At 37.0% G+C, this 25,348-nt stretch overlaps 1 protein-coding gene across 3 annotated transcripts in view; it reads right to left on the bottom strand.

Moving 5' to 3' along the window:
* The window catches only part of CHN1 (chimerin 1), a 200,379-nt gene that overhangs the window by 63,002 nt on the left and 112,029 nt on the right, over nt 1-25,348 (bottom strand). For 2 of the 3 annotated variants that reach the window (XM_042994728.1, XM_042994729.1), the window contains one exon: nt 23,482-23,770. In XM_042994728.1, coding sequence (XP_042850662.1) covers nt 23,482-23,770 — 289 coding nt within the window. Of the gene's footprint in view, nt 1-21,388; nt 21,468-23,481; nt 23,771-25,348 lie in introns of those variants that run through there. The other variant, XM_007074555.3, reaches the window with a different exon arrangement.

Below are 25,348 nucleotides of genomic sequence, written 5' to 3' on the forward strand. Positions count from 1 at the left end.
AAAATTACACAATAAAGCATTCTAGTCTGACACTCTCCAATATTCAGCCATTGGCAATGATTGGTTAGATGGTAATGATTGTAACAACCGTCTTTCTTGATTCTTCCTAATCAAAAGCTGTATCGGCCCCCATGGGAAATTCTCAAAATGTTCTCCCTCAATAAACCTGAGGGGCTAATAGGAAATGTATCATTGGCATTTTGATTTTTTTAACCCATATTTTTGGCACTTATTACCTGCAAGACTTAAAGAAATACTATTATTGTTCTGTAACAGAGGAGATGAAATTAGAGGAACTCTAACACCTTGTGAACAATTAGGGATTTTTAAATCTACTGCAAAACTCTGGAATCACAGACATTTCACTTTTTCAGAAAGCTTTTAGTTAGAATGTATATTTGGAAAATACAACTAAAATGCCAACTCACAATGATATTAATAGTATTTTCAGATTTTAAACTGCCATGTGAGGTTATTTCAAGCTATTACAGTCCAGCGAACATTTTGCAATCACCAATTTAACAGAGGCAAGCCAGTGTATCACAATAAAAGCTAAGCATGATATTTTTAGCTTCCTCATTCTTCCAGTGACTTCTATGGATTAGGCTGGGATGAAGTCTGTGTGTTTTGGTTCTTTTAACAAGGGCCTGTTACCAACTTACTTAAATTTAAGTTATAAACGCTTATTTCCTATATGTGTAATTGGATGAAAATATTCAAATTGTGATTTATTTTAATACTGTTTTTAAGCCTCGGGGCACCTGGATGGCTCAGTTGGTTGAGCACCCAACTCTTGATATTGGCTCAGGTCATGATCCCAAGGTTGTGGGATCGAGCCCCACATTGGGCTTGGTGACGAGCATGGAACCTGCTTAACTTTCTCTCTCCCCCCCCCCCCCCTCTCTCTCTCTCTCTCTCTCCTCTGTCCCTCTTTCCAACTTGTGTGGTCTCTCTAAAATAAAAAGAAAAATGTCTTTTTAAGCCTCAACAAAGATAAATGTTGATTCATGGTATAAAGTATACTTGTGAAGTTCAAGCATACCTATTTTGAAAACCTGTTTTTATTATTTGAAAATGGTAATAGTGGCCTGAAGGCAAAAAATTTAACTTTCATAGCAATTACCTTGAGAAGAAGTATAAACATGAGCATAATTTATAACCTCACTGTTAGACACTAACTTGTGTTTTCTTGTAACGACACTGCCATGTGGCATGTTTTACATCAAGACAATGATGTTAAAAAAGTAAAAATAGCCTATATCTGGGCACTTTCTAAAATCAACTTTTTATATCATGTCCATAGTATTTCATTTTCTGAAATTCCTGTTAGTTCACAAGATCCTAAGGAAATTAAGAGAGAACTTTAACAACCCCTAACTTATAAAAGATATATATATATATATATATATATATATATATATATATATGTATATATATGTGTGTGTGTGTGTGTGTATACACGTATATATACATATGTGTAGATATATATACATATACGTGTGTGTATATATATACACACATACATGTATATATATATGAAGTTTGACATCTTAAGAGTAATTTGAAGCATCTGGACGAGGCCCAGAACTTATCAGTACATTAGTCAGTAAGACACAGAAAGTCAGACTACAATCAACTTCCTGTGAGCAGGAAGAAGAAAAGATTAAAAAGGATAACTTAACATCTATCTTTCAGTGACATTTTAATATACTGGGAAGGATCCACCCTGCCGCTTTCCTCTTCTTCAAAGGATAGGATAATGGGGGATAATTTAAGTGAAGATCTTCAGTTGGTAAGGTCAAATGTTATTTAAGGCTCTCCAGTGAGCTTAGGCTAGAGCTTTACTACCTTTTCCACTAAAATGTCCCCAAGAGCAACCAACAGTAAGCAGGGGTGGAAGCCACCCAGGGGTGGCTAAGCTCCCCCATAATGCACCCACATAAACATGTTTGATATAAAAATGTTTTCAGTCATTACTACTGGGTAAAGGTGATGTTCTAGGAAGATGTTTAGCCTATTCCTGTCTTGTTTCAGGAAAGCAGGCCTGGGTGACCGAGGGAGATCCCTTCCAGCAGCAGGACTGGTTCTATAGCCGTGTGACACAGCACAAAGTAATCTGTGAGGTAACTGGCTTAATGATCCTATTCTAGCCTTACTTTACAAGAACTTTCATTACCGTATTCTTCTGCATATTTTGGTTAAAAAAAAATCCAAGTCTGGCTCTTATGCACTTTAGCACTTACACAGAGCTTTGGATTCTACAAAGCGTTCTGTCACACACACTACTGCATGGCATCCCGACAATCCTGTTTTTCGGAAAGAAAATTCTGTGATGTTCAAGTATTTGCAGATAATCGGTAAGCAAAGGAGCCAAGATGGAGACCCAAGACTCCTAACTTCACACTCCATTTCTCTCTACTCCGCTCTGCTTCCCTGGGACCAGGCATAGGATCGCTTAACATGTGATGAGACTGACTCTGACCTTAGGAAAGCCCAGGGTTATGAAGACCCAGAACCAACAGCAAGCAGAAATGTGGACAGGTGAACATGGCCACCCCCAGTTCAGTTCTAAACCTGACAAATGGTTTACCGAGAAGGTCAGCTTTGGTGATTAATTTCTGGCAATTTAAAAGCTTTCTTGATTATTTTGATGGCGGTGAGTGCAGTGATGTGTTGCTTTTAATTAGGTGTATGCAGAACCTCTGTCCAATGTCTACCAAGCCTGCAATGAGAGTTACGGAGCAGCTTGCCTTTTTATTTTTATTTTTGTTTTGGCATTGGCTTTTCGTGTTCCTTAAATAAAAACAAATCAACAAAAGCACCCTCCAAACCAATGGATTGAGAGAGTAGTCAGTCTCCTGAGCAACTAATTAAGCTGTCTTTAGAAAGAGGTAATTAAACTTTCCATTAAAATTCACCAAACATACATAATTTATAAGGTGGCAAGCCATTCCAATCTCATGGGTAAATAATTAACTAAGTCTTATATTTATAACAGAGATTCCACAAACAGGCTAATGCAGGAGTTTCATAATTAGATGCATTTTATCTTTAAAAGAATATAGTATAAATAACTAAGAATTTGGAGTTTTTGACATGTGGCCCAAGAGTGTATAAATACTTCATACAGCCCACTAATTCATTAAAAGAAAATACAGAAATGGTCAAAGTATATATGTACAATACGCAGTTCTAAATAGTCTTCATTCAAAAGATATTTTATTGACGGACGCCTGGGTGGCTCAGTCGGTTAAGCATCCGACTTTTGATCTCAGCTCAGGTCTCGATCTCAGGGTCATGAGTTCAACCTCTGTGTTGGGCTCCATGCTGGGCATGAAGCCTCCTTAAAAATATATATACAAATAAATAGAAATAAATGAATAAGTAAAGAAGTATTTTATTGACTATCTACTATGTTCTAGGCATTAGTGAAACTGGTGAGTACCAGAGAATAGAGCCCTAGCTATTTTCATAAGGACCTGATATTAAACAAATAAATATATATTTAATGAACCAATTATAACTGGGGTAAGTACTGGATGGGTAATGGCTTTATTCCATCCTGTGTGAATCCCAAAAATCGTATTTTCTAACAAAAGTTGTGTTTACTCATGAAATCTACGTCCATGTCCTCCTTCCAAGCTTCTTCCTCCTTTTATGAGAGGGTGACTTCTACATGTCTTTCCATCCCAGATCTCTTTCTTCTCCCAACCTGGAGGTACCTTCAGCAGCTTCTAACAACCAAACCACAAGGCAGTTTGCTGACCACCTCGTAACAGTCCTCTGATTGTCAATAACAGGCAGGGAGCTGCTGCTTATAAACCTTCCTCCTCAATCTGCCTAAAAGAGTTAAACAGGGATTCCTGGGTGGCTCAGTTGGTTAAGCATCTGACTCTTGGTTTCGCCTCAGGTCATGAACTCATAGTTTGATGAGTTTGAGCCCCACATCGGGCTCCTTGCTGACAGTGTGGAGCCTGCTTGGGATTCTCTGTTTCTCCCTCTCTCTCTGCCCCTCCCCTGCTAGCCCCCCTCTTCAAAATAAATAATAAAAAAATAAACATTAAAAAAATAAAGAGCTAGCAAAACAAATTTTAACTGAAATCCAGTGTTATCTACAGTTGAATAGCTAAAAGCTTGGCTCTTGAATAAAGACTATCTGTAAAAGACCTCAGGTCCACCTGCTATCGTTATGGGACCTCAGGGGAAATGTCAGTTTCTTCAGTGTAAAATTGAAATGATGACAGTATCTTAGCATTGTTGGGAGGACAAGGTGAGGTGAGATCACGTAGCAGAATGCATGGAATGAGGACACAGCACGCATTCTCAGCACCTAGCATGCAGAGAGCTCCCCGAGACTAGGTGTCGGTGGTTATACCGATATCTACTATCATTGGCCATCAGTCTTATCACCTAACAGTGTTTGGAACCCAGCAGGTGCTAAATGTTGAAAGCATGACCGTAAATAAGGAGATAAATGTTGAAAGAAGGCGCACACAAAGTTCATGGCGTATTTGCAAGCCTCAGTGAATTCTTCAGACTCCTAAATGAATGCCTGTCTGAAGGATTCTAGCCTCCTGTCCTTATGATACTGTCAGAATATATTTGACACAAAAACAAACAAACAAAAAAAACCAAAAAACAACTGTTTTCTTCTAATGACCATTCCTTAAAATATCTTATATCGTGTGTTTTAAAAAAGGAACCGTCGGCCAGGGGTGCAAAGAAGGGCAGTTTAAATGCTGTTTCCTCATGTGACAGCCAAACTGTATGCAAATGTGAACTGAAAACATGTTGGGAAATTTGTGACAACACAGGTATCTTAGCAACCATAGCTGACTAAAGGATGAGACTGCATGAAAACCACAGGTTGTGTGAGGAGAAGAGGTGCCAGCTGAAACAGGATGCTCGGGATTCATGGACTGCAGTTTTCAACTCTCAAGATGGCTGAAGCGCTGTGGTCTAAATGATATGCAGGAACAAAACAATTAGTATTGAGGAACAAAGTGCAGTGAATATTTCTGGATTAATAAAACCCTTCCGTAATGATGTTAGAAAGAAAAGGGAATTTGGACAGCAGCTACCACTAGTAAACCTGGTTTAAAGTTTGATTATTTTCTTCCCAAGAACTCAAACCCACAATTTGCCATAAAACTGTAAGATGAAACTATTTTCAAATGCATGTCTTAATAAGGAAGACATTAAAATAAGAAGTATGATGTTAAAAAAAAAATAACTTGCCTAAAAATATCTCCTCCTGCGGGATCAGCTGTAGATTTTTTGCCTTTGGATGCCTTTGTTACATTTTTCACTGTTAGAAATATCAAACCATGTCATCAGTTGAATAATGTTTCCTTGTTTCCATTTTTAAAAGAACCAACTCTCTGAGATACTAAGTACAGCATTTAATGCAGTCTTTTATACCAAAGGTACTGGTTTTAATGAACAATAGCGTGTTAAATTAGTTATTGTGGGTCATACATTTAGATTTTTTCTCCCCCCCCCCCTTGCCAACTCTGTCTCTTCTGTTGTTTCTGTGGTAGATTACATTTAGAGTTTTACACCTCAGTATTTTTAAAAAACTCTCCAAAAGAGAGTCTGCTTCACACAAAACGATGTAAAAGATATGTGGGTCCCTTTTAGGGATGGTTTTCTTGAGGAAAAGTATTGTTGGAGTTGCAAGCTGAGCTAGCTGCTTTTTCCACAGAATAGCATTTTTCACTTGGAAGAATGATTAACATAAATATTAGTTATTCAGACTTGGCATTTTCTCAAAAATGAAAAAAATGAGCCAGCCACCTCAAGGAAAACAACTGACTGTCAATGATAAAATTCAAACTGTCAAGTGAAAATAAGAATTTTGGAAATTTTATATCTGCCATCCTGAACATATTACCAGCTTCCCACCACTTAAATGACTCTTCTGATAGGTCAATGATGATATTAACAAATGTGATTTTTTGATATCGTATAAAGAAATGTGTCAATGTTTAGAAAACCTGTATAACTCTGTGAACCAGTATTTTCCAAATGGCCAACGCATGATACTATAGAATTAGGCACAGTTGCAAGATCCATTTGGAGTTCAAAACAGATCAAGGGATTTTAGTGTAACAGAATATAAATGCTTATTGTGAAGGTTTCAGATAATACCACTGCACGTTAACCGTTAAGAAACTACTACTTATCTAGGTGGACACACACACGTATACACACACACACACACACACACACATCTGTATACACACATACACAAGCACTTTAATATATATATTATATATATATAATATATATATGGAATATTAGTCATAAGAAAAGAATGAAATCCTGCCATTTGCGACAACATGGATGGACCTAGAGGGTATTATGCTAAGTGAAAGAAGTCAGAGAGACAAATACCATGATTTCAGTTATATCTGGAATCTAAAAAAAGAAAATAAATGAGCAAACAAAAGAGAAACAGATTCATAAATACAGAGAACTGGTGGTTGTCACAGGGGAGGGGGTGGAGAGATGGACAAAACGGGTGAGGGGAATTAAGTGGTATAAACTTCCAGTTATAAAATAAATAAGTCAAAGTAAACATAGGGAATATAGTCAATAATATTGCATTAACTTTGTATAGTGACAGATGGTGACTAGACTTCTCATGGTGATCATTTTGTAATGTATATAAATGTTGAATCACTATGTTGTATACTTGAAATGAATATTATTATATGCTAACTATACTTCAATTAAAAAAAAATTACCATTTATCTAGTTTTGGTGAGGTACCAAAGACAAATATCCACAACTATCTAAAAAGGCTATCCAAATACTCCTTTCTTTTCCAAATGCATATTATTTCTATGAGGTCAGGTTCTCTTCATATGCTTCAACTAAAATAACATATCACCACAGATTGAACACAGAAACATTTATGGGAATCCGGCTGTTTCCTAAACATTAAGACATTAAAAAAAATTTTTTTTAGTGTTCATTTGTATTTGAGAGAGACAGCCAGAGCATGAGTGGGGGAGGGGCAGAGAGAGAGGGAGACACAGAATCCAAAGCAAGCTCCAGGCTCTGAGCTGTCAGCACACAGCCCAACGTGTGGCTTGAACTCATGAACTGGGAGATCGTGACCTGAGCCAAAGTCAGACACTTAACTGACTGAGCCACCCAGGCACTCCAATATTAAGTAAGACATTAAGGAGAATAAGAGAAATGCAAAAAATGCCACTCTTCTAACTAAAGTTGTTCAACAAAACATGATCTTAATAATGCTATTACATTAATATGTATTGGGCTTACTGTTTTTTAAATGAATTAGCAGCATTGAAAAAATCTGTTTTAATTTCCAGTATAGTAAATATCAATAGCTATGATTCATATAAATAAAAACTCTTTAGCGCTTCAACAATGTTCAAAGTGTAAAGAGCTCCTCAGTCCAAAATGTTTGAGAACCACTAATCGAATCCATTCGCTGTAATCTTTACTGTGCAAAAGGATCTGTGCGCTCCATGCACGCAGCTTCTCTCTTTCTCACTTGCTCCCTCTCATATATTAATGGGTGTCTGGGCCCCACGCTGAATCTACTAAATCAAAATTTCTGTAGCCATCTCTATTGCATATAAAGTGTCACTGATGAGAACTTTGATCTAATTTGACTATTTAACTTATTATTATTTTTTAATATAATTTATTGTCAAATTGGCTAACATACAGCGTGTAAAGCGTGCTCTTGGTTTCTGGGGTAAATTCCCGTGGCGAATTTGACTTTTTAATCAAAAACTCTTTATGACTTTGGGGCGCCTGGGTGGCCTGGTCAGTTGAGCGTCCGACTTTGCTCAGGTCATGATCTCACAGTTTGTGGGTTTGAGCCCCATATCGGGCTCTCTGCTGTCAGCACAGAGCCTGCTTTAGATCCTCTGTTCCCTTCTCTCTCTCTGTCCCTCCCCAGCTTGTCCTCTCTCTCAAATAAATACTTAAAAACAAAACTACTTATGACTGCGTATTTTAGAACTTCCCCCAAAGTTTTATTTTATTTTTTCAATATATGAAGTTTATTGTCAAATTGGTTTCCATACAACACCCAGTGCTCATCCCAAAAGGTGCCCTCCTCAATACCCATCACCCACCCTTCCCTCCCTCCCACCCCCCATCAACCCTCAGTTTGTTCTCAGTTTTTAAGAGTCTCTTATGCTTTGGCTCTCTTCCACTCTAACCTCTTTTTTTCCCCAAAGTCTATTTTATATTAAAGATTTTTTCACTTTCTTTATTACTTTCTCAGAAGTATGATCATTAGCAATAATATCTTTTTATCTTTTATAGTCACGAATGCTAAACCTTATTCATTGTTACTGATTTCCCTGCTTCTGAGAGATAAGACAGAAAATGACAAATTGTCAAACTGTGTTAAGAAGACGAGAGGGTTTTGGTTTTTGTTTGTTTTTCTTTTTTTGCTTCTAAATTATAATAAACTCTCTATAGTAAGTTTTACATATGGTCTCTAGAGTATTGATTTGAAAAACACTTCAACTGCCTTCACAATCTTATTTATTTAGGAGGTGACTGTCAACTCAAAGGTCTTTTGTCAGTTACAAAGAGCTAAGTAAGCTTCAACTTTGACAAGGAAATGCTAATAAGCACTTTGAACACTGAAATGATGGAAACCTCAAGATGTCAACGTGAGTCTTAGTCAACTGTTGAAAATGGAAAAGTGTACAGACTTTTCTTAAATATAATAAATACAAATGCTTTTCATAAATCTTAGTTGCAAGTATATTTCATTAATATACAAATAAGCTATGTTAATCATTTAATATAGTTCGATAATAAAAACTTTAAAGAAATTTATGCAGAGCTCATTCTATTAAGTACACTGTGATTTAAAATTCACATGTTGAATTGTTGACAGCTTTGCACATTTATGTATAATTTATACTATCACCTAAGTATAAAATCCTTTCTTACTTATTTTTGTTGTTGTTTCTATGGAAGGAACAAGCCTATTTGGATTTGTACATTTTTTGTGATGTAAAGAAAGGAGGTAGCATTTGACACAAGCAGCCCTCAGAGAAGTAAGCTACGATACAGGGAAGACTATTTTGTTTCATGTTTTTTATACTTAAAAACTCAATAGTTACAGGTTTCTCATTCTGTAAATTGGAAGCTTTTTAGTCTTTTAACATTGATAAGAGTTTCTTTAAAAACAGAACAAACAAACAAACAAACAAAACAAAACCTAAACCTAAGCACTATAGTTCTAGCATAACATGCCTCAGTGGGTGAAGGGCCCATCTAGACCGAGCTTCAACTATCTCTGGGCAGGTTCCAAGGTGTTTTAATTTCTTCATTTTAAAAAACATTTTTTTAATGTTTTTATTTCTTTTTGAGAGAGAGAGAGAGTAAGCAGGGGAGGGGCAGGGAGAGAGAGGGAGATACAGAATCTGAAGCAGGCTCTAGGCTCCGAGCGTCAGCACAGACCCTGACGTGGGACTCGAACTCACGAACAGCGTGTGATACCGTGACCTGAGCCGGAGTCGTGGGACGCTTAATCTACCGAGCCACCCAGGCGCCCGTAATTTCTTCCTTTTTGAGTAATCCAATTACTCACAATAAAGTGATTTACTTACTTTAAATACGAACACAGTCTATGGTTCCATCACTATGATGACACCAAAGGACATTTGGTGGATCTGGTTGTCCTTTGTGATTTCATTCTTAAAAATAAAGCATGCACTATTAAAACATGCCCCCCAGAATCCCTTTGATAACTCCCCATAAACCTATCATCCCTAAAGATACCCATGTTATTATAATCCCTACCTTCAAAAGGATTGCTGTGAAAATCAGAGCAGATCCTCTGGTGAAACACCCAGCACACTTTCTGACGTAGAAAGGCTCAATAAATGTTAGTTATGTTTATTATTATTTGTAGTCTTACAACCCTTAGACATGTTTATTGGGGAGCTACAAAAGACCTTCAATTTCCTGAGGCCAAAGGAAATTATGTCACTGGCTCGACAACTTACAATCCTAGTTAGTATGAGTCAAGCCTGTATTGAAATGTGCATGTTTTCAGCCTGTCTTCTTAACATAGTAAGTTCTCAGAAGTACAGAATCTTAAGTCTGAAAAATCTCTTGAGGGTTACAAAGAGAACTTATTAGTTGTGAATCATGACTGCTAGAAAGGACCTGAATGGCATCTAATGAAGCGGAAGCTGAGTTCTTCAACTCAGTCCTGAAGAGGTTAATGATGTGCTTAAAGTGACATCATTAAAGTCATAAGATGAACAGATATCCTGTCCCAAGGGGATGTCTAATAAAAAAATTGTTTTGAGTGTGTCAGAATGTCTGGATAAGTAGAAGATAATATGATAATTAAAGCTCCCTTTGAAATGCTTTTGTTTGAGGAGCAAAGGTACATCTTCCTGGAAAACAAATCTCAAAAAATAAGAAATTAAAGAAAGAAATAGAACAGATTCTAAATAAAGAGAACATTTGAACCAGATGCTGTGGACTTCTCCAAAGCTATGATCAAACACTAGCATACATGGCTACAGAAATTCTTTGATGAGTCTTAACATCAGATCAGATGCTAAAGATCCATTACCATTTAAGTTCTGTCTTGAAAAAATAAATAAATTTAGCTTAAAAGTTTAGGGGCGCCTGGGTGGCTCAGTCGGTTAAGTGTCTGACTTCGGCTCAGGTCATGATCTCGTGGTCCGTGAGTTCGAGCCCTGCGTCGGGCTCTGTGCTGACAGCTTGGAGCCTGAAGTCTGTTTCAGATTCTATGTCTCCCTCTCTCTCTGACCCTCCCCCGTTCGTGCTCTGTCTCTGTCTCAAAAATAAATAAACGTTAAAAAAAAAATTTTTTTTAAAAGCTTAGAATATTTTTTGTATGAAACCAAAAGTGAAATATTCCAAACACTTGTTTATAATCTAATATCACTATGAATTAAAAATATATATGAAAAACTTACCCCCTCCTTAGGAACAATAAACAGTTTCCAAATAAAAGTATTTGTCACATTCACTAAGTAGGCAGGGGCATTTTGGGGGGCTTTGTCCCCCAAAGATGAGTAATTGGATTGGATTACTCAAAGATGAAGGGAATTCACTATCCACATTTGAAATATACGGTAATTAGAATGTTACGTCCACAAGATATCAAAATAGTTCTTTCTGACTTAAATAATAGTTTTAGCAAATCTCACCTCCCCATCCTCCGGTGCACACTGTAGATATAAGTTATGGAAATCCTTTCCCCTCAAATTGCTTCATTAATTTAGAACCAAGGAACTTCAAAGAGCAGACAAGTGTGGCTGTGATTACATACGAAGCTAAGATGCAACTCTCCATATTCAACAAGTGGAGAAATATGCTTTTCACATGAAAGTCTTCTCCATTTTATTTATTTACTTATTTTTTGCACGTAGATTTTTTTAAATTTTATTTTTAATTTTTTTTTAATTTACATCCAAATTAGCATATAGTGAAACAATGATTTCAGGTCTTCTCCATTTTAAAGATAAAGACTATTCCAACTGTGTATGTTTTTTTAAGTTACCCCCCAAATAACTTATAAATTTAAATTTTTTGGTTAGTTATCATTATTCCTGAAGAAATACTGATTTTTAGAGCATTAAATATTCTGGAAAAAAAATCTCATATTTGAAGGGGAAAAGCCATTTACAAGAATAAACAAAAATCTAAATTGGAAAATCTATTAAAATGACTAGTATAATCTAAATTATGCTAATCTGAATAAGCAAAGGAACCATTTTTATTTAATATTTTTAAAAAATACTTAAGGAAGATTCATTATTATAAAAACATAGCATGCAGGAAAAAAAACACTGGTTACCAATCACTTAACAACAAAATTTCCTGGCCAGAAGAATTTTCCTCTCTGAACCAACATATCATCATTTAAAACATGAGGATAATCTTCAAGTTTCTTTTTAATATTCTCGGTGTATAAGACAGAAAATTAGCTTCATGAGGAGATCCAAAGTTGTCTTGATTGGTATTGGGCACGGTAGCCCAAATGAGCTGTATTCAATAAATATTCATAAAATGAGTGAATGAAAAATATATTAAGAGATTGGTTGAATAACTACTGCATATAAACACAATGTAATGTTACACAGGGGCGCCTGGGTGGCTCAGTCAGTCAAGCGTCCGACTCTTGATTTTGGCTCAGGTCACGATCTCGTGCTTCGTGAGTTTAAGTCCCACATCAGACTCTGCTCTGGCAGCGTGGAGCCTACTTGGGATTCTGTCTCCCTCTTTTTTTGCCCCTCCCCCACTGGCTCTCTACCTCTTTCTCTCTAAAAAAATAAACATTAAAATAAAGGAATGTTATGTAGACATTTAAAACAATTGAGCATTATTCGCATGGAAAGATTTTTCATAACCTAATAGTAAAGCAAATTACAAAGGAGTTTATATAGAAGAAACATGTTTTCTCTCTCTCCTCTCTCCTTTCCTCTCTCTCATACAGACACACACACACACTCTAGAAGAATAAACAGAATATTGTTGGCTATGTTATCCATCAATAATGGGATTTGGTGTGAATTTAATGCTAGTTTTTAAATGTTTTGTTTTTAATTTTTGTAGGAAATGAACAAGGATTACTTGTACAATAAAAATATAAAAATTTAAAATAATCTGTGCACAGGAAGGCTTGAAGGAAATCTATCAAAATGTTGACATACACTGTGGATGGTGAGGCTATGAAAAATCCTCTTTTCTTTTTAGTTCCTATTTTTCAGATTTTTTATAAAGAACGTGTATTTCCTTAAGAGTAGGGGAGTAAACGCTCTTAAATTCATTAATTAGATACATCAACACATGATTCCTTTTTTTGAAATTTAAGGACAGTTTTAGGTCACATGAGTGGACTGGTTCACAAATACCACATATACATATACAGGCATAACATGGTATACTAGTCAGTGTACATAACACATTTCTACAATTCTTCTCTACTCTGCTTCTATTCAGAAGTAGAAGCAGAAGCAGAACTCTAGTGCTCTTCCCCCTCCACCACTATACCCAGTCCTCCCAGCCTTAGGAAGCAGCAGACCTCAAGAAGGTGGCCAACAAACCATGCCGAATTCTAAAAGAGGGTCAGAAGGTTTTTGAGTTCCTGAGGCTTCGAGAACAGTTCTGGTTCACTGGAGAGCCTACTCTAGTCAAACTGCATTGTAAGAGATTACTAAAATTCCTATGTAAATTCTTAAATCTACTTTTAAGGAATTAGGGTGGAGTCAAGGTTCTGCATCTATTAACATTCCCCCCATTCACTCATATTCCAATAGTTTTGTCTGAGGGTGCCAGGAGAAAACTTAAAATCATTTCTCCAGGATTTTATACAACCCACAGTCCACACATAGGAGTTTGTCAGACAAGAGATTATCACTCTTCACCTGGGAACGAGAAGAGCAGAACTCCAGTCTTCAGGATTCTTGAGTGGGTTGTACCTGCAAGCTTTCAAGGATCATAGGGAGACATGTCTAAATGCTCTAGTGGTCTCAATAAAGCTGGGGAAAAAAAGTTTCAGCGGTATTCCATAGGGAATTCTGAAATCATACCACTGCCACAAAGAACGCCTTTTCCCATCTGAGCAAACTGCAAAGAGGAAGCAGAAACGGTAGTTTTTCTCATTGTGATACTTGGTACCATGTGGTACGCTTCCCACTCAGAGAGTCGGGGACGCCGTACTTCCTATCAACTGTGACTGTGACTAGCATCTGCCATGGGACCTATTCCCGAGAGGAAGGGCCAAGAGATGGCAGTGATTAAAGGAGAGCTGGCTGAGTGCTTCTGGCTCAGGTCCAAGATCCCAACAGAGCAGAGAAGACCTTCCTCCCTAAGAATCCTCTCTCTCATTGTGTTCCCACATTTTTGAAGTTCTTATCATAGATGAAAAAGTGAAAAGCCCATAATGATAGGAGTGAAACCATCAACAAGTCACAGTGCCTTGCAATCGGTACTAAACATCCATCATTCTTTTGTTGCCCATATTTCTCTAAAATAATATGACTTGAGAAATTTTACATCTAAAATCAAGATAAGAAGGTAGGTATTTGCAGGCACCTGGGTGGCTTAGTCAGTTAAGTGTCCAACTCCTGATTTCGGCTCAGGTCATGATCACGCGGTTCATGGGATCGAGCCCCACAGTGAGCTCCACACTGAGAGGGCAGAGCCTGCTTGGGATTCTTTCTCTCTCTCCAAAAAAATAAATAAATATATAAACTTAAAAAAAAGGTAAGTAAGATGATGTGCTTATAATAAATAGAAAATGAAGGTAAAAAGTGCTATACATGTGGAAAACTAAAACATTAAAAAGAATGCCACCTTCATATCAATACTTAGAAAAATAAGTTCTTGTCCTGATAGAGATCTAATCAGTGGTTGCACTGGGACCGGGGGTGGAGGTGCGATTTTCTACAAAGAGACACTAGGGGAACTTCATGGAGTAATGGCATGTTCTATATTTGATTGCAGTGGTGGTTACATAGGTATGTGTATTTGTCAAAGCTCATCAAACTAGACACATAACTGTGTGCATTTTATTGCATATAAATTATACTGCAATAAAGTTGACTTACAAAAAATTCTTAGAAAATAAGCCTATAAAGAGATATGGGCTTGTTCATTTGCAGTTTCCCCATTGCGAGGAAAAACAGAACTTTCTCCAGGGATAGGGGAACTATATAGTTTTTTTTTTTTCCTGACTATGAACTTGAGCAGCAACCCCAAGTCATTCTAAAGTTATTAAGCAAACTATACCCATGACGAGGATCTCCTTCTGCTGAGTGGGTGAAAGAAAGAAAGGTGTAAATCTCTTAGATGGTGCTACATAATCTGCAATTCATATAAAAGCTTCTGCTTTTGGAGAGGAATTTTATACTAAAGGTGGTTTGTTTGTTTTTAATCAAACAATGTTGGTCAATAAGTACAAACTGGACTAATTTAGAAATTATCAAAGATGACCCTCATGCACTGTTGGTGGGAATGCACACTGCTACAGCCACTGTGGAAAATGGTGTGGAGGTGCCTCAAACAGTTAAACATAGAACTACTCTATGACCCAGTAATCACACTACCGGATATTTACCCAAAGAATACAAAAACACTAATTCGAAAAGATATACGCACCCCTATGTTCACTGCAGCGTTATTTACAATAGCCAAATTATGGAAGCAGCCCAAGTGTCCATTGATAGATGAATGCATAAAGAAGATGTAGTGTGTACACACACACACACACACACACACACACACACACACACACACACACTGGAATATGATTCAGCCATAAAAAAGAATGAAATCTTGCTAATTGCAGTGATGTGGATGAAGCTAGAGGGCATAATGCTAAGTGAAATTAGAGAAAGATAAATACCATATGATTTCACTGATATGTGGAATTTAAAAAAACAAATGAAGAAAAAAAAAACAAACCAAAAACCTATAGAGAAACTATCTTTTAACTGTATACAACAAACAGATGTTTACGGGGGGGCGGTGAGGGGGGGAAACGGGTGAAACAGGTGATGGGGATTAAGAGTACACTTATCATGATGAGCACTGAGTGATGTATAGAATTACTGAATCACTATATTGTACACCTGAAACTAACATAACACTGTATGTAACTATACTGGAATTAAAATTTGAAAAATAAAACCAAAAATAAAAGAGCTTCCTAAAACAGGAAAAGAAAGAAATTACCAAAAATAATGTTTAAGTTGTAAAATTTTAGTTCATCAGCAAACCTACAGCATTTAGTGAATTTTCACTGGATGTCTTTAGAACCTGAGGAAATAGAGGATAATAGAGCTGATTCATTCAAGTTACTGAGCAAAACAATGAAATAACGTAGCAGCACACTTAAAAGGAATCACATAAACAAGGGCACGATCAGTTGATTATAGAGGTCTAGAATGTCTTACTGAAAGAATCTATTTTTGCAATATAATGCTCAGGTTTGAGCATTTTTGACCGGGTGCAGTAACTCAAAGGAGACCCAAGAAGAGTTAAGGACTAACTTATGACGCCATTTAAAACAATTAAGGTCTCACAACTCGGGTAAGGAAAGGCTCAGGGCATGATCTGTGAGTCTCTGAGAGGTCTAAATATTAGGGAAAGAGAAAGTACGCCAAGGATAAAGGGAAATAGGATGGAGCAAAAGGCCCAAGAAAAAATTACAGATCCAAATCATTTAGGATGAGATCTAATGTAAGGATTTATTGAAATGAGGGGCACCTGGGTGGCTCAGTCGGTTGAGTGTCGGACTTCAGCTCAGGTGATGAATTCACGGTTTGTGAGTTTGAGCCCCTGTCAGGATCTGTGCTGACAGTTCGGAGACTGGAGCCTGCTTTGGATCCTGTGCCTCCCTCGCTTTCTGAACCTTTCCCGCTTATGCTCTCTCTGTCTCTCTGTCTCTCTCAAAAACAAATAAACATTAAAAATTAAAAAAAAAAAAAGCATTTATTGAAACTGGAAAGTTTTATTTTAGAATTGCCCAGAGAATTGGTTTGTGGGCAACATGCAAAAGCCAGATGATTGCTTGATAGTCTCACTCACTTTGTACCCAAATGCTATCACTCCTAAAGCCACCAGAGCTGATTTCTGTTTCAGAGTTAAATGGAGAGGCCACCAATGATTCTTTCCTCACGAAAATGCTGGAGACTCTGAAATAGCAATTGTGAAACAATCTCTAACAGCTTCCTTTTCCAACCCTCAAGCCAGTAATTTAAGACTTATTTTATTTGTTAAATTGGCTCATATACAGAGATCTTCCAAAACTGCAGCTGGCTTGGTAAATTACAATTTGGTCTTCCGTTGGCCTGGTTTTTGGAGCTGAGGATTTGATGTTTACTTCCGTTTTCATCTTTCCATCTGGTTTTCCCTAATGGCTTTTAATTACTAATCCTTTCTGTGGGTGATAAGATGGAGGAACAGAGGAGATTCATGCAACAAATGTCTGGGGCCCCCTTTGAGTTTTCTTTAATCATTATAAGTATGAGATTCTCTGGTGGGGTCCACACTGTCCCAACACATGACTGATATAACCATGAGTTTGGGGAGATGCCACTTCTCTAACCATCTTGGCTTCTTGGCACATATCCCCGAAGACGTGCATCTAGCCACCACATTTCACAAACTATTTCATATCACAATTTTTCTGTTCCTCAGATGCTCTAGCTATGGAATAAGGAATGGCCATCCCTACCTCACAGAGACATCCTAAGGATTCTGAGTTCTTAAAGGAAAAATAATATAAAGTATCAAATCAACTTGAGTGACTATATTTTTCTTTCTCGGATTTGGCTGAATTCATAAAATACACTCATTTGTTCATGTAGTCAGTCAACAACCATTAATATAAAATCCAAAGTGCTGAACGAGAAGTGTAACAACACGGGGGGTTTAAAGCCTTGAAACTGGAGTGGAATGCCAGAATGTCCTATTAATTTCTGATCTATGATTCTGAAAAAGTAGTGTTCTTGTCTACAAAAGTGTTTTCTGTGATCTGCTGGGCTATTAGAGAAGCAAACTCACATCAGAGCAAGTCCAACTTAATACTTACTGAACTGCAGTACTCTTCAGATGATATAGGCAGGTAGCCTCTTGCTATCAAGATGCCTAATTGCTAGTTAATTAGGGTGGAAACAATGAAAACATTAACATATAAGGCAGGGTTTCTTTGAGGCAGGGCTTCTATCTTGTACATCTTTTATCCCTTCCAGAGTCTAGCCTGTTTCCTTACAAACAGGAGGCATGCAATAGATGTTGAATTAAATGCAATTAATTTTCATAGGAGATGAGTCAGTGTTCATGGATACTGAAGAAGACATGGGGATGATATTTTTGCAATGCTCTTTACTTATTTATGTTCCAAGATTACTCTTGAGTAAAACCACAAATCTATTTAGATAGATAGCTCATAGAAGACTATCTAGAAAGTGAAACGTGAAGATGTTAAGGCCAAGGAAGGAGAGGGTTTGCCTAGCTGGAGTTAGAATAATCAGAAGTTCGGGGAAATTTGAGAGATGCTTGCTAATGGACTCAACATGGGATGCACCTTCAATAAAAGTTCACTGACAGGCAGAGAAGCAGAAGACTTTAATTGTCTTACATTCAGGGAAAGTAGAGTTAAAATACTGGTCAATACTAAAATGCAAATACCATAAAAAATAACATATTCTAGCCTTAAAAATCCTTAGCATATTATTGGGCAAAGACATGCTTCCTGTTTAGACACAATTAGAGGCATCCTAGTATTACTAAAAGAGAAACTCCACTGTTGGATGAAGCAATTTGGAGCTGTTTGATGTTATGTTGTGAACAAGGAGGGCACTTCAAGCAATGAAAAGATGGATCCTGAAGAGAAACCTGAACATGCTGTTTCCAGCAAAGGCTGGGGGAACAGTACTCAGACCCACAAATGGGCATCTGGTTGGTGATGGCTCTGATCCCAAAGTCAATAATGCATTACATACGAGGAAGGCCACTTCATAAAATTTCATGAATGTTCATAACCACCAGTATAACGGAATCCATAATCCTCATTTTAGAGACCGAGGCAAATTGAGACCCAGGGAGACTTAGGGCTTGCTCAAAACCACACAAATATATACTTATATACTGACTATGTAGGATTTTTAACTCTACTTGATTCTTAAGAAGGATACTTAGAGAAGACAAACCCACTATTAGACGTTCTGTAGGGCAACTATAGTCTTTCTCACAAATGACTAAATTGGCTTCTTTATACAAATAGGTGATCCTGGGCAAATCTGGCAGTTCTCTGAGTGCCTGTTCTCCCCTGGAACAACTCATCCTAACCTTCAGCCACAATGGAAGTGTGAGCATGTAAATCTGACCAGGGGAGAGAGGAATGGATATGGATAAAGGCAGGGTTAGGAAGCAGATGAACAACAGGAGCACAAGTTGGGGAAGAATAAGGACGAAGAAGCAAAAGACAGGCTTTATTTTTTTTAATGTTTACTTATTTTTGAGAGAGAGAGAGACGGAGAGAGAGAGAGAACGAGCAGGAGAGTGGAAGAGAGAGAGAAAGGGAAATACAGAATTGGAAGCAGGATCCAGGCTCTGAGCTGTCGGCCCAGAGCCTGATGCGGGGCTCAAACCCACGAACTGTGAGATCATGACCTGAGCCGAAGTCGGTCTCTCAACCAACTGCGCCACCCAGGTGCCCCGGAAAAGATAGGCTTTAAAAAGTGGTAAGGTATAAAGTCAAAGAACAGTTTTCTGTAGATTGCTTCATGGTACTCCCTCCTCTGATATGGTTACTTTCGCAATGATTAAGTATGGCTTTCCCCACTGATTTCTACACTGAGATTATAGGGATACAAATAATGTGCTAGCTACATATTTTTTAAGCAAAGTAAAAACATTTAGGAGAGCTGTTTCGTGGGAGAATAAGACAATTAGCAGACCAGACTGCCTGGGCCCCTTTTGCCATTCCCAGGGACAAAGACTCCTATCATTTTATGGAGATGCCAAAAGAAGTCCAGTAGTTATAGCAGTTTTTTGGCAGGGCCCTGATTACATTTAAACTTCAAACTTCACAAGGTTTTTCAGTACATATGCAGTCTGGTGATTCCCAAAGAAGTCTTTAAAAAGTGGAATTTAAATGTAAAAGAAATTCCTGAAGAATAAAATAATATGACAGTATGCCAAGCATTGCAATCATTCCAAACTTCCAGGGGAAGAAAAAAACACATATATACACACACAGACACATATAGGTTATTTGGCTTGGTGAAGTTCCATAAAACCAACAAATGGATTTTGCACCCCCTTGCCATCACAGGTCACTCTTACATGTGAGGCAGGTTTGGGGCTTAGAAGACTAGATTCTAAAGAAATGAGGTCCTGGCTAGATTCTGAGTTCTGACTCCTAGCACAGTTTCTGAAATGCAAATTAATATATTTTATTTGGCAGTTTATATTATTAACAGCTATGAGACATGTTCTAAAGCAGGGCTTTGGAGAATTTGAAATTACATTATTAATAAGTATAAAATTATCATAAAAATTGTTGCATTCAACCATTGGTCCAATATCTGTTGAAGCAAACATATGACATTTACTACTTGGAGAAAGAAACTATTCAAATACAGTTCCAAGATAAATTTTGAAAAAGTAACTAATAAAAGCTGGGTTCATGGCCAGTGTGGATACTACAGTTAAGCCATTTTAGAAGAGAAGGAACTCTGGCTTTTCAACAGGCTACCACTTCATGACTAAATTTCTCTTAATACTTTTTGAAAAGAAATTCAAGTTTCTGATTGATATTTCAAGCTGGAGAAGGAATTGGAGAGTTAATGAAAAAATGACACAGATGTCACTTGGAAAAAAAATCTCCGCCCTCAGAATATGCCACGAGCTTTCCTAGGGACAGCTAGGGACCTTCAGGATTCACTTCCTGTGGCAAAAAACTTTAAGGCCATCGAACCATCCTGATAACCTTCCACAAAGCTCAGATGCTCAACTTACACTTAAGGACTGAAAAATAAAACATGCATGGCATTCTCCTCCTTTAATTTTAGAAGGAGGAAAGACCTTAAGAGATATCTGATTCAGAATTTCCCCAAGTGGATTTCGTGAAATATTATTTTCCTGAATAATTTTCTGAAGAGTGGCGAGGCGCTTCAGGGAAGTCTGGGAACACTCTTGGAGAGTCATAACACATATTATTAGGTCATTAGCGAAACTGAGAAGACTACAGAAAAGAAATAGGTAAGTTAAAAAAATTTTTTTTTCAGCAAGCCTATTTGAGCACAGAGCCCTTTTTGCAGTAAGCAAAATTGTAACAATTGTAAAATTACTGTTTTAGAGAAAAACGCTTATCTGTGAAGAATCTGAAGTCCAGACAGGCTAGGGGATTGTCCCAAAGTCACACAATTAGTTGGTAGATAAGCTAAAAATAGATCTCACCTTTCAAGACCAGACTTCGGTGCTATTTCTGTCCTATGTTCTCTGCCTCTTACAATACCTACACTCCTTGAAGGATCACAGACTATAACAAGAACCACATCTTGGAGATCATCTGGCCCAAAGCCCTCTTATTAAAGGCGGGGAAACACAGTCTCAGAGAAGTGAAGCAGTCTGTCCAAAGTGACACATGAAATCAATTCCTGTAGCAGAACTGGAACCTAGCTCTGAACTCCAATACCAGCAACCTTTCCACACCAGCATCCTAACTCCCGCGAAATCACCACTTTTGCCTCTGAGGAAAAGGTAAGCCCCTCCCGGACAAGAGGGACTTTAGCTATTCAGGATCCAGTAAAATACTTATTAAATCATACTTGTGTCAAGCGATATTTGAAATCAATGAAACACGATTGTCTTTACTTACAAATGTCATCAACTGTGACAGGGAATCAATGTTTCAAGCTCCTGAACAGGACATCATCCCTGTCCTGTTGGATGACACCTATAAATAAAATAAATCTATTTTTGAGTGAGTAGATTTTAAGCCAACTAGATTTAAGATGCATGCAGTTTAAAGCAAAGAGAAAAAAAAATTTTTTTTCCATGATCCTTAACTATGTACCGCTGGAGAGAAATACTTTCCGGTGCTAGCTACCTCACTCTATGTGGCCATCAGTGGCCATCAGCAGCAGGCAATCCAGACCATGTACCATCACAGGTGCTGCTGCCAGAATACATGGGGAATCACGGATCCTAGAGCTAAAAGGGTCCTCCAGACATCGTCTACCTCAGTCTCTTTCCTCTGTGAATGCTACTTTCACTTTGTAGGAGGGACAACCAAGACTCTAGGAGGTGAAATGACTAGCCCAGTGGGAAACAGCTGTGTCTTTAGTTCGAGTCTCTTGATTTTGAAAAGTATATCCAGAACACATTAGCAAAGGTCATCATTTGGCCGATCAACTCTAAAAACCTCACATGGACACATTTTAAACACATTCACAAATGCTGACTTAGAATATTCTATCACATCTGCATAAAATGCATTGTCAGTATTAGAGATACTTAAATACGAGCATGACTGAAAAATACCATGAATAGAAAATAACCAAAAGTGAGAAAATGGGAACTAGAGAGTGAAAAGAACAATATTAAATACGGCAAGCAATTAGGATTCTACATTCTGGTTACTTCCAAAAAAGATTAGGGTTCCTAACAAACACGAATACATGAAAAACCTTTTTCTACATATTTTCTACAGTCTGTAATTTAAAATGTTGGGTTCGCTGTAGCCGCAAAATGCTACTTTGAGTTAGATTTGCCAGAAACTAAAATTTAGGCTAGACAATGAACATTTTAAATTTCCATTCTGTGCCTAAATACTTCAAGATAACTGCAAGTATTTTAGGATACCGCCTTGAGGTAATATAGCTGTCACAGTAACGTCACCACCAAACTCATGAGTGCTTACTGTGTGCCTGTCGCTGTTTGACTATTTTGCACATACTATCTCCTTCAATCAATCCTCACAACAGTTTGATTATAATTTTACAAATGAGAACATCAAAGCACAGAGAAATTCAGTGACACGAAGTAAGTTCACACAACTGGTAAAATGGTAGAATTTGTGCACAAATCTATTTGGTGACACAATCCAAGCTCAAATCACTATATAATACTGCATTTCTTTAATATGGCCGCGGGAGAGCCTCAAGAATATTAGAGTGAATAACACAATTCCAATTAGAATACATAAAATTCTCCCAACTAAATCCCATACAATGTAAAACATCAAGAAATTCTCTCACTCTTTTTCTGAGGGATAAAGAGGCAGCTAGGGGTCATTTTCCAAAGCAAATAGTAATGCCAAGGAATTGAAACTTCTGATGTTAACTTTAAACATATTACAACTAAAATGTGACAAAGGAAAAACTTAAATTGTCTCTTGTAATTAAAATAAATCTTTCTGATTCAATTAATTCTTAAGGGTCCCGAAGGAGATAAACACTCCTGTTACTCAAGACTGACTGATTCCCAAAATAGTACAAGTTATCGATAGACTGAATTTAATCCTATGTACTTTAAAGCATGGCTGTATATCATTTTGCTAAAGAACGGTACTATTTATAACGGGAATAAAAAAGTAGTTTTGATAGATTATGCGACCCCCTCAATTTCTCATGTAATACAGCTCTCTTTTCTTGACCATAGTCATGCTTCTGACCCAAAGCCCTGAGCTTTTTTTTTTTTTTTTAATCAGGGGACATTTTTTTTTCAACATAGTTTTAAAAACCATGAAACTGATAAAATAGGAAATAATACAGAGCACAAATATATACCTGACATAACTGAACAAGAATTAGATATATGCAAAGTTCAGCACCACAGAAACCAGTGACATTAGGGAAACGCACATCTTTTTCAAAGCTCTGTGGAGAAGTCAATCTCTTCTGGCAATAATGGCTTTTTTATACGGACCCCAAACAGAAGAAGATAAAGTGTGGTTTCATGGTAGCTTACCCTTTTCTCTGACACCCCATCCTGGCCTGTAGAATCTCTCTCATCATGTGTCTCTTTCAGGACTGGCATATGTTTTTGGTATGCTGGCTCTCTGTTTAAGGTTGTGTATCCTATGTGCTCATAAATTGGGTTTATCGTCATCTTGGCAATGTATTCTGCTGCCTTGGTTTCAATATAGAGAGTAATCAATCCATCAGTCACCAGATCGTGGATGGACTCAAAGCGCTTCTCCCCAACGAAGTGCTTTCCATCGTAGTAGAGCCTGAAGTTTCTGGTTTGACTTCCAAATCTGCCTCAATGAAATGGGAAAGATGTTTTTAAGAAAAGTAAGCAAGTGAATTCTTTCTGAAAAAAAAAAAAGAGAAAGAGCAAAAAAAAAACTATTGCTTTGTGTGTGTCTTCTTTGTTAAATAAACTGTGGCTAATCTCTATGAATTGTCTGGAATACAGAAAATAAAACTTGTGAACACAAAGAATAAACTTGCAACAACTAGGGATAACTAGCTAAAAGCATGCCTACTCTAGAAGGGAAACAATGTTCTTGTTTATCTTTTTAAACCACTTCATTAACCTGTAGGAAAAGTGAAGGAAAATAAAGCTTATATCCTATTAGAGCACATTCTATATTCAATTAGTCAACTCCATAATAGATGAAATTTCTTTATTAACATGTTCTCTTCAAGTCGATCAATAAAAATATTCAACATGCTTTAGACCCCAGCATTCACGTCTTTTAATGAGAAAGCCCCATTTAATGGGCTCACGTAAGTACAATGCCAGCAATCATTTAAAGCACAGCTGAGTCCAGAACCTGAACCACACAGTAAGGCAGGATGGCAACAGAAACATACTTTTGCGATTTGTAGCCATGAGTCAATGACTTGCTCTTTCCTTTTATATAGTCATTTTTCTGTGTCTGCATGTTGAGTCGAGGCAAGAAACGTCAGCAATATATATAGGGCACAGAAGTCATAAACGAATGGACTCTAGATCTGTTCTCACTTTTGGGTCATGTTTTGGTGACATACTTTAAAAACCGGAGAATAATGGTTTACTCTTCTGATAATTTCAGTATTTTGCCTCCTGATTTTATGAAAGGGGATGCCAAAAGGCACCAAGAGCCAGTATCATGGTCTCCCAAAGGCAATCCCAAGTGAGCCTAATTAAAAACAAAACAAGTCAGAGAGGATGTATTTAATTTCACTGTTAAAAATACACAGAACAACAACAAGAAAGACCCCCAAATACACAGAACAGAGGTGAACTTAAATACCAAAATAATACCGTGTTTAATACCAAAGTAAAATGTTTAATTAGGACTCCAAACTTTCACAACAATATTATTCTGGTATTGATTATATTCCAGAAAGACAGGACTTACCAACTTAAGATTCTACTTTTAATTTATCCTTAAAAAAGGAAACAAAATAATTTTTTATAATGGCCTGAGGTATCTCTGTTTCTGTAGTTCAAATTGAACTTTAGTAATTATTGAATCTAGAACCTGGCATTCTATCCATGATGGTCCTTCTACTATAATAAAATTTATCCACCTTTGGTCCTTTAAAAGCAATTATATTTTGATTTATACTCAAGTGAATGATCCATATAATTCCAATTTCCCACTGGTCATTTTCCTGTAATGTTATAGACATATTTCTCCTAAGTAAATTTTCATTATAATGTAAGTCTAAAAAAGTAGAAGGTAAAATTTCTACACCAAAGTTAAATATAAAAGTTTCTTTCAGTTTAATATACTGTTTTTATTATTTCCTTTCTGTTAAGACATATTATCTGTTTTTTGAGTAATAAACATGGAAGGCCACTTTATAATTTTTGTAAGAGTCTTAAAACAATAATCACTCAG

Source organism: Panthera tigris, chromosome C1, assembly GCF_018350195.1.
Source record: "Panthera tigris isolate Pti1 chromosome C1, P.tigris_Pti1_mat1.1, whole genome shotgun sequence".
NCBI lineage: Eukaryota > Metazoa > Chordata > Mammalia > Carnivora > Felidae > Panthera > Panthera tigris.